We start from the raw sequence: 14422 nt of genomic DNA on the forward strand, positions 1-14422 counted from the left end.
AATGTTTTGAAAAGGTCAAAGGTTATAAATATTCTACGAGCTGCCCAGTGGAAAATACCACATGAGGAGGTGTTCATGTGCATTTTCCACGTCGGCTTTTGGTATTTACCATAATTACCATAGCACGTGAACGCACCATAATTAACTACACAAAATACAGCAAGGTTTTTAAATTCTACTTCTAGAACATGAAGAACAAAGAATGTGCATCAGGTGTGTTATGTTTTACATTAATTTATGAAGCCACTGTAATACTGTCTGGGGACCTTTTTTTGTTAGCTGGCATAGCCGATGTCTCTCCTTGACACGCTCAACTTTCAACTCGGTGCATGCTAACAGAAAAGCCAGAACTTTTCACTGGTATTTTGCTATAAGCTTTTCAACTTTGTGGTGGCGTTCTTGTTGATGATCTTGTTTTGAAATGCATCCAACTCAACTATTTTTGAAACTCAAGACAAAACTATTTAAGGCATTAACTTCAGTAGGAATACAAAAAGAAAGAACAGCGACATTTTCAAATAATAGATTTATTTTGCGTACAGAAGCACGGAATAGTTGTGAGAAATTATCTTAAAAGTCAGCTTGATGTAAGAATGCTCAAATTCCAGACAGGTTTTCATGGGAGACTTCAGGAGTCTTGTGACGAGCCTCATGCAACTGTACCAGCATGAGCAGTGTAAGGCCCCGTCCACACTACTGCGTTTTCGTTTAAAAACGGAGACCTTTTGCTACGTTTGCACCTCCCGTCCACACTAAAACGGCAAAAACGGAGACCCAAAACGGAGGAGTTTAGAAACGCTGCCGACCCGTTTTTCGTTTTGAATCTCCGGAGGGCGTTTTAGTGTAGACGGGTCAAAACGGAGGACTTTAGAAACGTTGACGTAGTAGAGGCTCACGCTCGGCTCTATGATTGGGTGTCATCAGTCATGGCGTATATCTTTGCTAGCAGCTGTTGTACAAGTAAATTCTGCATTTTACAACGCTATAACTGCCTACATGCACCGGAGTCAAGCTATTATTCGAGTGATCTGTGACAATTCCCGTGTGCAGCGGCGGCGTTGACCGTACGGAGCGTCGGTTTGTGGTTAACCCAGAGCATGGTGGGATAATTTTATCAATGAAGTTGTGTTTACACCGGCACGCGCATGCCCAGTGTTGGTGAATGGTCACGTGATCCACGTTTTCAGTCGTTTTAATGTGGACGGAGATCAATTCTAATACGCAGCTAAAACGCTGGTGTGGACGGAGATCGTATTCGTTTTAATTATCCGTTTCTAAACTAAAACGCAGTAGTGTGGATGGGGCCTAAGTCCTGGCCTAATGCTCCACTGAACTAATCCAAGGAATGAGATTCCTGCTAATCAGCTTGTTTAAACGGAGTGGAACTAAAAAACAGAGAGCAGGCATCTTCGATCAACCAACCATTGACCAGGATCCCAGAGGAATCACAAGCTGTGTGTGCAGTCAAAGTGTGCTGGAGAACTGTGGCGGGGCTTGCAACTTCAATTTCCAAATTGATAAAAACACAAAATAAGTAAAATATGGGATTTTCAAACTTTTTTGATGCCAAGGACCCCCAAACAGGATGATTCCTTACAATATAAAAGGCAATTATATGGTTTTATGTATAGAATGTGAGAAAATACTGTGTGTAATATTATGATTTTATATTTTACAAAACTAAACGCTACAGAGACCGTAAACGGGTCGTGGTAATTGAAAATATTATAAAGGAAAAATGATATTCCATTGCTTTAACATTCGCTCGCAAAACTTCCTTGCGAGTGAATGCTTACGTTTTGCGTTCTCTTGCTAAAGTTCTCGAGGAAACGCAAAAGCTTTGCGAGCGAACGCAAAGTTTCTCGTTTGAACACGAACGTTTTACGAGCGAACGCAGTTTCTCAAGGAAACGCAAACCTTTTGTGTGAATGCAAATCGTGAAACGGAAACGTTTTGCAAGCAACACAAAGTTTCGAACGAGATAGTTTTTTCCCCTCCATCTCGCGTTTTTTCCAACATCTCACTCACTCTGGCTCTGTAATATGCGGGTTTGTTTTTCCATTTCTTTCTAAAAGTAGGGCCGAATGAAAGTAGTATCAAATATAGTAGCCTAGTTTTTGGTAAAGGACCTTAAAAAAAAAATTCATTAAATATATTATAAGTTTCCAATAATAGCATTAACATGCTAATGTTGATAGCCCTAAAAATGCATTTAGTAAAATCTCGATTTCCACAGACCCCCTATAGCACCCCAGTTTGAAAACCCCTGGGTAAAAAAAAAACAATCATGCATGTGGAGGTCAGTTAAGAATAATCTTTTTCTTTTTTTATATTTGAAGCTTTTTTTAATTAAATGTTTTTAAACTAAACAATAATCAATTAATTGCAAATAGGTGTGGGTTTGACCCTTTAAATTTGTCAATTTTGGAAACCAAAATGTAGCATTTGTTTAAATAACACTAAATAAACAGGTGTAATAACACTTGGATATTGAGGAGAGGTATGGGCATTGAGCACCTTTACTTCTTGACTGTACAGTGGTCAAAGATGGTAAGCAGCTTTAGGCAATGAGAGGCAGTTTAAACTCAATTTTACACAATTGCTCAACATTAAAAAAAAGAAGTGCACCGGGACAGAATGGGACAACAAATTCAGTTAGGATTACAATCAAAAGGCAGGCTATGGGATAAACAAAGCAAACATTTTAGGGGATTCAATGCTTTTTAAATGAAAACTTTACAGTATTGCCATAAAATATTGTTTTCCCTCCCTGGGTTTATCCAGTGCAACATGAATCACAATAATCCAAACAGTACATGAATCAAAAAATAAACATTTCTCTTTGGGGGAATTTTGAATATTTTTCACCATAAGCGAAACGTAAACTTATGACTCCAGTAGTCATTTGGCTTTTCCGCCAAGGAAAATGTAAATGCATGATTCGATGAGGGACACAGCATACGAATGAACAAATTAAATACACACTTTATGATAAAACCTTTTTTTTGTGCCAAACTGCAGTCTGCCATAGGCAGGCCTGGCGTAATCGCTACACCGCTAATCGCATCCCCTGAGGGAGTGAACGTAAAATTCCCTTGGAAAGGGGAATTTGAAAATTTCAAATAAAAAAAATACACTCATACTTGGCCATTTACAACTCATCTGCCAAACTAAATCCAGAATGCAAGCATGTGCATTCCTCATATTAAAATAATATGATTTCTTTCATCTGTTAGCCTATGCACATGGCACAGCCGACTCTATGAAGCAGTAGCACTTATATAATATGCAGATATTGTACAATTTATTTACACATTTACATAATGAAGTTAAGCAAAAAGAGGCAAATCTTACGAGTTCCTTATTCATTTCCTGGCTGGTACGAGTCTTGATGCTTTTTCCATTGCAAATGTACAGAATTTGTCAAATCTTCAGATGTAAACATGTCACGGATGTCAAGAAGGAGTGATGTCTAAAGTCTAACATAAACCATTTTCCTCCTTTTTGGAGGACCAGATGTCGATGGAGGATGTGATGCGGCCAGTCCATCACGTCTGTGTGAAAGGTCCTGGACTGTCAGAGAGAAGCTTACTCAGCAGAAGAGGACAAACTCGAACCTTCACCCTCTTCTCCGACAGAATAAGATGAGTGTGGAAACATGAAGCACCTCTCATATCCCATTGGCGCTCATCTTGGATTTCTGTGACAACTCTGCCTCTTTAGCCTGATGGGACAGAACAGAGAGTTGATATCCAGCAGCTTCTAGAACTTTGACCTTTCTGGTCTCATTAAACATCACTGTAGAAGCTACTTTCACACTAAATCTAAATCTAAAACAGTTAAATATGAGCTATTAAACATTTATTTATTTATATTTTTAATAACACATTCTATGGAGGTCTAAACTTGCAGGAGGAAAAAAAAAAAGATATATAACGGAATAAAACAAAAATAATTAACTTTTAACTAAATTTAATTCCTGAATTTATTTTTGTATTGCTTCAATTTTCTGTAATTTTGAAATTATGTAATTCTTTTATTTCCTGTATTTTTTTTTATTTTTTTTATATTTATTCCTTTATGGGTTAATTTTACTAAATTAACTTTTAAATGTTTATTTATTCCAACATGCATTTGTTTACATATTTATTTGTTTTTACTTTTCCATGTGCAACATGGAAATGAGAAAGGCCACGCAAAATCGCTAGCTCGGGCTACCAAAATGCATAACCGACGGGCTATATGAAATAGTGTAATAAGTGTAATATTCTGCTATATAAACAGCATAAAATAATTAGAGCACCATTTACTTGCCTCAAAAAAGTCTGGTATTATTATTATTATTATTTATTGCTACACCTCAATATGTGAATTATTCCATCAGAAAATGAACACTTTTAGCATTGTCAGGCTTTAAAACAGCGGAGCTGCGCGCTCTGGTTTATGGCTGCTATAAATTTAACCTGCCACAAAGTGACACTGTTTTCAAAACTCCAGAGAAAAGTGTCAAAGCTTAAGAGAGTCATTATTTCTCTTAAAAATTGTCTTTTTATTTGGGCTAGTAAAATTACGGGCTACCAAAATCTGAAGAGTGCCTGCCCGAAGGGCTACCAGCGATTTGGAAATTTTGCGAGCCCTGAGGCGGTAAATGGATAAATTAATTAAAGAATAAATAAATAATTAAATTTTAAAAAGAATAAAAATACATATAAACACAGAAAAAAAAAAGTAATACAACAATAAATTCAGGATTAAATTTAATCAAAGTTAGAGTTATAATTGTTTTATCATGTTATTTATGGCTTTATTTATTTTCCTAGTATTACATTTATTTATTTGTCTACACATTTATTTTAAACTTCAGGTTTGGGCCTCCATTATATTCATGCAAAAAAAAAAAATGTTAAATTGAACCTCTTACAATATTACAAAAACTGCTATATAAAATATTTTGTTTTAATAGTTGATAGAAATTCTAAATTATTTCCCAGAGGAAACCTTTTTTAAATAATTCTATAAATGAATCTTCTGATCAAACAGTTGCCTAGTAACATAAAAGCAGGACAGTCCGGTAAAATATGCATAATATTGAAAGTTATCTTGCAAAAACCAAACATTGATGACCCTTCACCAATCAATAAACACACATATTTATGTGTTCAACACAACATCTTGTTTGACACACTTACATGTATTAACTGAGCTTCGGGCGATGGCATGTCCAACCCTCTGGGTTTCTCCAACAATTCTTCTGACTACAATACAAAAGAAGTATTAAAAATATCATCAATTAAACCTATTTGTAAGCATTTCTCCTCTTGGTTATTGTTATACAATGCCTGATCGGCTTAGACGCATTTGAAGACATTGATTGATTGGTGACATAATAAGAGTCCTACCTTTCTGTCTTTGATGACAGGAGCGGAGTCCACCAGCACCTCCACTGAGGAGGACAGTGGGTTCCCTTTGGCTGCGGTTTCAGCCTCCACAGGAGGAGTGGCCTTCTGTGACACGGACAGAGAGAAGGTGGTCAATGCACATCAATCCATAACAACCATTAGCATACAATGATAACATATCAGCCGTCGCTTATGCAGCGTTGTGCCAGTCTGCATTTCCTCCTGATTAAGGTCCAAGCATCAATTGGTTAAGGTTTCAAAGGTCAAAGGTAATTCGTTGCGAGAACTGGGGGCCATTTTGTTTTTAAAGCAGATAGTGAGCAGTTGACAACATCTGGTTTAGAGATATATGTATATTGAGTGTTCACCTCCAATTTGGGCACCGGTGGGATGATTGGAGGTTTAGGAGTGAGGTCCGTCAGGTACATTGCACGGGAGAGCAGCAAGAGGGACGGTGGGACATTCTCTTTCAAGTGCAGGTCCAGCCACTGAGAGACGAAGAACGCAAAAAAAAGATCAACAAATCATCAATAATTCAAAGCAAAAAGAGAGCAGTGACAACTCAGTATTTGGATGGAAAACATCATAAATTTAGCTGTAAGCATGGATGATGCAGCATTATGATACCATGCCATCCACGGCAATAGGGTCATTCCGTGTCAAATCAACCAAATTTAGGAAACTGAGGGCCTTTAAAATGAAGATACAAAAAAAAATATTTGTTAAGAACCAGAATCTAAAAGGATATTAAGATATCTCTAATACTTCTTGAGTTACAGGCATGCAAACTTGAGGCAAAAAACACAAGAAGTGCTTTTTGCCCATTTTGTCAACTGTTACCGTTGGCATATAATGAAACAAAGATAGCTAAAGTTAACAGATTTAGCTAATAGACCTACCAATCTCTGTGCAAAAATAAAATAATGATGCTGCCATCTTTCTTAAGACATTTTTACTTCCCCTTTAATTTGGCTCCAAATCTCAGGAGAAAATTGTCATTTTGACCCCCCTCTATAAAATAGTGGATTACTCAGTAAATATACATCTGTGATATTTAATATTTTGGCTTTCATCCCCATTTATGTTTGTCTTTCTGAAGTAAAAATATTGACAAAATAAAAAAATTATGCAAGGGATCTCTGGTTGAGTTGACACGGAATGATCCATTAAGGAAATAACACATTTAAGCAGATAAATATAAGAGGATTATTTCAAAATCTGTCATACGTTTCACACTTCCAATTTGTCTACAGTCTTTAGGTGGAACACAGTCATAAATATCCTCCAGTAGGCAGTTTTACAACCTAGTCAGGCTGGTCTGTGCACACACACACACACACACACACACCTGCTGTAGCTGCTGTCGGAGCTGATCTGTGGTCAGACCCAAAGACCTCATGCCGCGACTCCTGCAGGCGGCTTGAAGCTCTGCTACATTCATTGCAGGCACACCCTCGGTGGCAATCACCTACACAGAGACACAAACAGCTGAGATCATCTCCTTAACATACTGAACCCAGAACATTTCTTTAAGGTCTAAGTGGCCATTTACACTGAACGTGTTTTTGCGTAAAAAAAAAAATGCGACAGTCAAGCAGTGGAATTGAGGTGGGGGAGGCAAAACATTAGGAGTGTAACGATACAAGTATTCGTATTGAACTGTTCGGTACGGTTTTCGTTACGCATTTTTAAACCGAACAGTTCGTTGGACCATTTTTCCTGCAGAGTGCCGACCAAAATTTCGTTATTTCAAATGTAGGCGCGTCGTGTAATGCATAATGTAAGAGACGCTGGCGTTACCACAACATTGCCCAACATCAAATGGCAAATGTAATGTAAGCGGAACGAAACCACTCGTTATTGTGTGGTTGACGGACCGTTTATCAGTTTGGACCAATGCAGCGCGAGCCGATCTTGATCAAGCAGCACTGTTACTACACAGCGAAATCCAGTAAAGAAAAAAATTGAATTCGCCACTGAAGTAATAACATCGCTTCGAGATCTAGTGAGAAACATTCACATTTCTCCGTTATTAACGGATCAAACAGCGCTGACGTGGAAACCAGGAAGAAACATTGTGCCATGAATGAACTATTCAGTGTCCACAGATCAGCAACATTCACCATGGATTTACTGTAGTAACACTACTAACTGTAACCATGGAAGTTTGGCAGGAATAGTAGGCTACAATGCTTTCAAGTAACATTACGTCGGTTTTATTTTGACATTATGAATACAATTGCTGCCCTCAAATGTTAATCTGAACTAAAATAAACCTTTGTTTATAACTACTACAATATTAAATTTCATTTTGTCCAAGGAGCTGTTTTGTTTTATATGCTCCTAAGAAAAGTCAAGTATAGCTCCATCATTGCTCAAAGTAAAAAAAATCATACTTTATGATGTTAGTTTTAATAAACTAACTGACCTCTAGGCTTGTGGGTGACTGAGCCATACGTCTTAAAGGGAAACTTGGAAAGTCAACGGCTAACGCAACTGTTTGATTACCAACATTCTTCAAAATATATTCTTTTGTGTTCAACAGAAGAAAGAAACTCATACAGGTTTGGAACAACATACGGCTGAGTACATTTTTGGGTGAACTATCCCTTTAAGACGTATGGCTCAGTCACCCACGAGCCTAGAGGTCACAGCAACATGTCGAGTCATAAATTCAGCTGTACAACCACTGTAAAGGGTCAGTCGCAGTTGTCTGCGTTTGTCTCACCTCATCGTCCGCCTTGATGGTGCGCAGCTGCATCATCAGCTGGAAACGCAGCAGGTTATTGGTGCCGATGGGCTGCAGCTCCAGGAGTTTGCACAACGCCACCAGCTGCGGCCGCTCCAGATGCTCCAGCGTCAGCTCGTCCTCAAAGAGCTTGGAGAACTTCACGATGTCTTTAGTGCTGGGCTGTTCACCCGTGTGCCGCACCTATAGCAGACGAGTTAAAGAGTCAATCGCATCCGGAACAATTTCACTACATGGGAAATGGAAAAATGGCTTCGATTATCAAACTAACCTGCTGTACGTAAGTGGAGAACTTCTGAGTCTCGTCTCCTACAGCTGCTTTATTCCTCCTGGCCATCTCAGCAATGGTCTCCTGCAAGAACTTGGCCAGCTCCAGTTTAGCAGCAAGTCCCTTCTTCTGTTTTTCCTCCTGGAAGTGCAAAAGAAATAAATTCAGCACTTCCCTTAGTCATTACTAATCAGTTGCATTTAGAATCTGCAAAAAAAAACTTCACGAAAATGGTTACTTTCATTCAATGGTTTACGAATCAATTACATCAATTTGTTCAATTTATGTTTAATGAAAGAGGCCCAATAAATCAAAATGAAGCAGTTTCATTAGTTGCTTCTCAATTTTGAAATTTGCGGATTCATTTTACACAGACTTGTTATTCTCATGTTTCATGATTGAGGTCCAATTAATCAAACTGAACAACTTTTGCTGTCATTTTAAATAATAAGACACACCTTCTTGGACTCGGTCTCAAATGTGGAAGGCAACATTTCTGGGAAGAGTTTGAGGAAAACGGGGAGCAGAAACTCCATGAACGGAACGATGATAAAGACCATGAAGGGCAAGAGCCGGAACAAGTCGGCACATGTCCGCATCAGCTGTGGAGACAATGGGACAAGTTTTATTCGACAATAGTCAAAAACAAAAGCAATATGGGTAAGAGAGACTGAGAGAAGCTCTTCTGGCCTAATCCAGCTGAGCTTTCTCTGAGGTGTAAAGCTTCTTGGTTATGCAATCCTGTGTGTCACCTTACATTATAAATCCTTGACCAAGCACTGGTTTGTTCTAACAGGATTACCAAACTTTATTACTTTGTCATAATACTCTTATAACTTATGACACACTTTCATCTGTCAAACTACTTGCATCATCTTATATAAAGAAGTTGAGACTCACCAAAGGGAATGCTAGTGTTGCGGAGCGGGCGTGTTACGGATACGTGGCGTCAATTTTTTTTGCAATCAAAAAGCATGTCTAATTAATTGAAATCATGTATTATGAATCCTTAAACTTATACAACTTTTTTTTTTTAAATATATGAAAAAAAAATTCACACTAATTCTGTGTTGTGTTTTTTCTGGTAATAAAATTAAGACATAAAACACAAATTTTATCATTTATCATCAATTTTAATCATGAAATTAAATAAACTTTTTGTCAAATAACTTGCTGCACAATGAGCTTTACTGTTAAAATTAAAACATGGATTATTCCTTAAAAATTTCAGTTTTGATGATAATTTATTTGGATTAGTGTTAGTGTATTATTACATTGGGACATATCTAAATTCTAATGTACAACAGTAATACATTTCTGTCAAGTTAAACCGAACTTTTATTTTGACGGGTTGCCGTGAAGACCTTTTGAGTTTCTGTGTGTTTATGTCATGATGATAGTTTTTCTCAAATGAAGCCGTGAAATGATCACGAAGTGACTTTCAGAGTGGATCTAGAGCCTGGAGAGGAAGTTCATGCATTTGTGTCTTCATATAGGCCAAAAAACAGCGCAAGCGTCACACGTGCTTCAGTGTGTGTGTGTGGTAAATGAAACTGCGCGTCGGCGGCACCATTCATTCACACAGAACATGCAGGATTCGTATTTAAATAGTCTTTGTGTTTTAATATTCACACACACTAGTCTACATCGCGATTTGATTTCAAGTGTACTGAACTGCTTTCTATTTTTTCCTCAAATTTACAAATTCCGTGAAATTCCGCGTTATACACTAAATTCCTTTTTTATGACTGGATTTCGTCAGCATTTTAGGGGGGGCGGGCCGCCCCCCAAAAACAATGGTAGGGGAAACACTGAAGATTTCAGATTAACATCACCATGACCAATGATAAAGGAAAAATATAAAATCTTGCATCACCATGTTTTTTGTTTTTTTTGGACATGGCAACATTGTTATACCATGATGATATTCTTTGAAGTACCATGGCATATTATGCAAATACCATGGTGTATAAATAAATATGGTAATCATGGTAACATGTTATCATTTTTGTACATGAAACATTGTTGTACCCATTATACATTGACATTCATGCATTTTGCAGACGCTTTTATCCACATTGCATTTCAAGGTACACATTTACATTCTTATCGGTTCTTGCTTTCCCTGGGAATCGAACCCATGACCTTGGCGTTGCAAGCGCCAACGCTCTACTGTTTGAGCTACAGGAAAGCCTGTATTATTCATTTCTTTATATTGAAGGGATTTATTAATTGTGAAGTTAGTAAGTGTAATATAAGATTTAGCCTAAGTACTTCCAAAAACTTGAGGCTCCAATAATATTACTTAATATGGTGACAATTTCCCACAATGACTGCATCTCTCAAATCTGGAATTTCAAAAACTATCATTTTGTTTCCAGTTCATTTTGTTAATAAACATTCTTTAAAAAGTTATCAGATATTATTCAAATTCAACTCACGCTCACATATCATGGCAGTGCAAAGAAATATGACTAATCGGACAGATTGCTATTATTTAAATTAACTTGGGAGTACCATTGAAATACATTATGGAGATATATTATTATCATATTCATATCAAATTACCATGGAATAATAGCTGATACAATCCCTCTACCGTGCTAAACCCAAAGTAAAACCATCTTAATTCTGATTCCAATATTCCGTCCCAAACATACCCTCCTCCTCTCCCTCCTGGTGAGCAGCTGCCCGTGCAGTAACCTCCAGACCATCCTGCCAGCGATTTTGGTGTCGATGCCAAGAAGGCGGAAGCCATGATAGTAATGCTTGAGCTCATCCAGAACTTTCTGTCCCAGAGACTTCCTTGGCACTGCTGGTGGTGCTGGCAGTGGTTGAGTGGCGGAGGCGGCCGGGACAGCGTCACCCTTGATGGGTTCAGAACCCCCAGCGGTGTCCTTCGCCTCTTGCAGCCACGCACAAGAGCTGTGGAGGGGACGTGCGGCTACGCAACCAGGGCGGATCAAGCTGGATGTGTAACAGGGGTACAGAGGCCTGGGACACCTGGCTGTGACGGCAGCCTGTCCGACGAACTCTGAATGATAGCGCACGCATGCAGTCGACCGGAGCGAAACACTGCCGTGTCTTTTAGAAAGCAAGTAGGATCCTCTGAAAGAAAACGAGAACGGTGAGGTCTTAAAGCAAAGAAAATAAAACATTATATTTAGAATATTTAAGGGATGTTCTATGCTCTTGATTACTACAGAAAATGATTTCAACTTGTTCCTTAGATTGTATAAACAATCAAAACTGTTACAGTAATGAACTTATCAAGGCAAGTGATGAAGCAAGGTATTATGCTGAGAAAATAATTACAGTTTCAAAAATATAGCCAGAAGATTTTAACATTGTATATGTTAACATGAAATTAGTTTTGTTAAAATTGCTTACAAGCCTTTTCTGTTCAAAGTTATATCCAATCTTTCAATCAAATCATCATATAAAGACCATAAACCTGGTAACTTTATAATTACATGCCCAAGGAAGAAAAATCCAGCTTCAGGAACAACATTAAAATCAGCCTAGAAAAGTATTCACATGCCTAAAATGACTTTGCCAACTTTACAGGTCAAATATATTTTGAATGCAATAATTAATATATATGCTTGAACAAAAATACAAGGCAAAAATAATTGTCTATGGTAACTGACAGCACTGTTTTGAGCCAGAACATTGCTTAAATCAGATGAATTAGACATGTGAAGTGATTGTATTTGGAATAGGATACAAATGTTTTGCACCAATGACATGGATGATGACCTCACCTTGATCTTGTTACAGCGAGAAGCACCTGTGAGCTGAAAACTGCCATTTTGTGACTTAAAATTGGGTGTTCTGCAGAGAGAGAGAAAAAAAGGTATTAATGTAAGCACTGTGTCAGTTATATTTTGTATTATTTCAATGCAAACACTATGGGTAAAGATTGATTGTGTCTGTCAAAATACAAAACACTTCGGTGGAATCTAGACTAGTTCAATTGTGAGATTAAAAACCAATGAAATGGTTGTCACTATAGGAGTTATTGTTGCTATATTAATAAACAAAATAGATTTACCAATAGAAAATAGCAGATTCACAAATAAATGTAAAGGCATGAATGTAATGTATACAATTAGATTTACAAATATTAAAGAGTTTTAAAATCTGATAAACAAATCCTTGAGGGACAAATCCTGTAAAACTTGGTTTTATTTTAGTTTATCTACTTCCTATTTTAATGTTCATCTTTCTGTGGTATTTAAAAAGGTTTCGTGAAATTACACTTTATTACAAATAAGTGTAAGGAGTTTCACAAAAGAGATTTAATCAGATACTATTAGGCTACTGATAAAATCTGATTGTCTGAAGTATTTATGAGGAATAGATTACCTTTAATTTTTGTGAGCTTGTTTAATTTCTGTGAAACTTATAAATTGCTATTATTTACTTGTGAATCTGTGCACATTAATTCACAAAAACTGAAAAACGTCATGCGTCACTGCTGTATCAAAGGGATAACGTTAGTTCACCCAAAAATAAGAATTTTGTCATTTACTCACCCTCAAGTTGTCCCAAATCTGTACGAGTTTCTTTCCTCTGTTGAACACAAAAGCAGATATTTTGAAGAATGTTGGTAACCAGACAGTTTATGGACCCCATTTGACTTCCATAGTAGAAGAAGAAAAACTATGGAAGATACTACCGTCAACTGTCTGGTTAGCAACATTCTTCAAAACATATTTTGTGTTCAACAGAAGAAAGAAACTCTTACAGGTTTGGAACAACATGAAAGTGAGTAAATTATGAATTTTCATTTTTGGGTGAAGTAAACTATCCCTAAAGCACGCTGTCGTGACGAAGCGGCGGTCGCGAGCACTGCACACAAATACTGACTCACGTGTTTATCTTCGTCACCTGCGTCGCTAAAACAGAACACAAACACGGAGACGGGCCAAAGTCACAAGCCATATTTAGCTCAATATAAGTAACGTTTCATTTTACAGTCTCAAATTGCAACGGATAAATTGTAACGTATTACGTAACATTTACGGCCATTATGACACAGACTCGGAAACTATTAAACTGCACTTTCAAAAAAAATCGCGAATGTCAACATTAACTACAGTCTCCACTTCCTAATATAATTACTCTAGAAATGTAACGTTTTAAACTATCCTAATTGTTATATAAAAAGTGTTGCGGTTAAGTAAAAACAATGAAGTTTTATGACAGGCGCTGAAGGCCACAGTAGCTAACGTTAGAGGCCACAGATAAACGATCACCATCTCAAAACAGTACCAGTCCAGAACCACTTTAAACTATTAACTTGCACATTCTGATCTATGGAAACAGCCGACATACACAACATCGATCAACTTCAGACAAAAGCGATCGGACAATTCTTTTGTTTTACTTTCGTTAATGTACAACTAACAGCGAGCGGTTGCTTAAAAACAAAGAGACAACGGATGGAGGCGAAAGGATAGAGATGGTCTACGTGAGATATTGAGCATTAAACAACTACTAACCTGTGAAAGAGGGTCCGCGGTGTGATGGCTGTTAGGCTGTAACCATTGAATATAGTGTCAGATCGGATGACGGGGGAGAAAAATGCTCGGCTCGACAGCGCTCCTCCTGCAGCTGAGGGTCAAATTTCCTCGGAGGCGATGGTACGGGAGAAAAACGGACCTTTTGCGGGATGTGATACTCCATTCACGACGGTATGTCACTCCTTTAAGTTTAAATCTAAATAGACTTATAAATTAATACATCCGAGCTGATGTAATGTTTTGATCGGATTTTAAAAATGGCCTGTCGGGTTGCCTCTGATGCCCCGGTGAAGCCGAACGTCCTACCGAGGAGGATCATCCGATGAGAGGAGCAGCGTGATTGACAGCCACGAGCACCAATAAACGAGCTCTACGCAATGGCAAAGCTGGCCAATCCGCTGCACGGGGCGGACAGTGGAACTTCCCATGACCTCATCCGTGATGACGAGGGCACATGAGCGTCCACACCTCCTGATCT

At 37.9% G+C, this 14422-nt stretch overlaps 1 protein-coding gene across 2 annotated transcripts in view; it reads right to left on the minus strand.

The window, feature by feature from the left end:
* letm2 (leucine zipper-EF-hand containing transmembrane protein 2) overlaps nucleotides 1–14206 on the minus strand; it is a 149429-nt gene extending 135223 nt beyond the window's left edge. Inside the window, exons 1-11 of one of the 2 annotated variants that reach the window (XM_056247900.1) lie at nucleotides 13924–14206; nucleotides 12181–12250; nucleotides 11077–11524; nucleotides 8875–9018; nucleotides 8420–8557; nucleotides 8128–8331; nucleotides 6748–6867; nucleotides 5768–5887; nucleotides 5400–5504; nucleotides 5190–5255; nucleotides 3663–3724 (exon numbers count right to left, since the gene is read on the minus strand). In XM_056247900.1, the coding sequence (XP_056103875.1) occupies nucleotides 3671–3724; nucleotides 5190–5255; nucleotides 5400–5504; nucleotides 5768–5887; nucleotides 6748–6867; nucleotides 8128–8331; nucleotides 8420–8557; nucleotides 8875–9018; nucleotides 11077–11524; nucleotides 12181–12227 (1446 nt within the window). In that variant the 5' untranslated portion in view covers nucleotides 12228–12250; nucleotides 13924–14206 and the 3' untranslated portion in view covers nucleotides 3663–3670. Of the gene's footprint in view, nucleotides 1–2702; nucleotides 3725–5189; nucleotides 5256–5399; nucleotides 5505–5767; nucleotides 5888–6747; nucleotides 6868–8127; nucleotides 8332–8419; nucleotides 8558–8874; nucleotides 9019–11076; nucleotides 11525–12180; nucleotides 12251–13923 lie in introns of those variants that run through there. The other variant, XM_056247899.1, reaches the window with a different exon arrangement.
* Nucleotides 14207–14422: the final 216 nt, after the last annotated feature.

The sequence above is a fragment of the Rhinichthys klamathensis genome, unplaced genomic scaffold (genome assembly GCF_029890125.1).
Source record: "Rhinichthys klamathensis goyatoka isolate OS25496 unplaced genomic scaffold, OSU_Roscu_1.1 h1tg000050l_1, whole genome shotgun sequence".
In the NCBI taxonomy this organism is placed as follows: domain Eukaryota; kingdom Metazoa; phylum Chordata; class Actinopteri; order Cypriniformes; family Leuciscidae; genus Rhinichthys; species Rhinichthys klamathensis.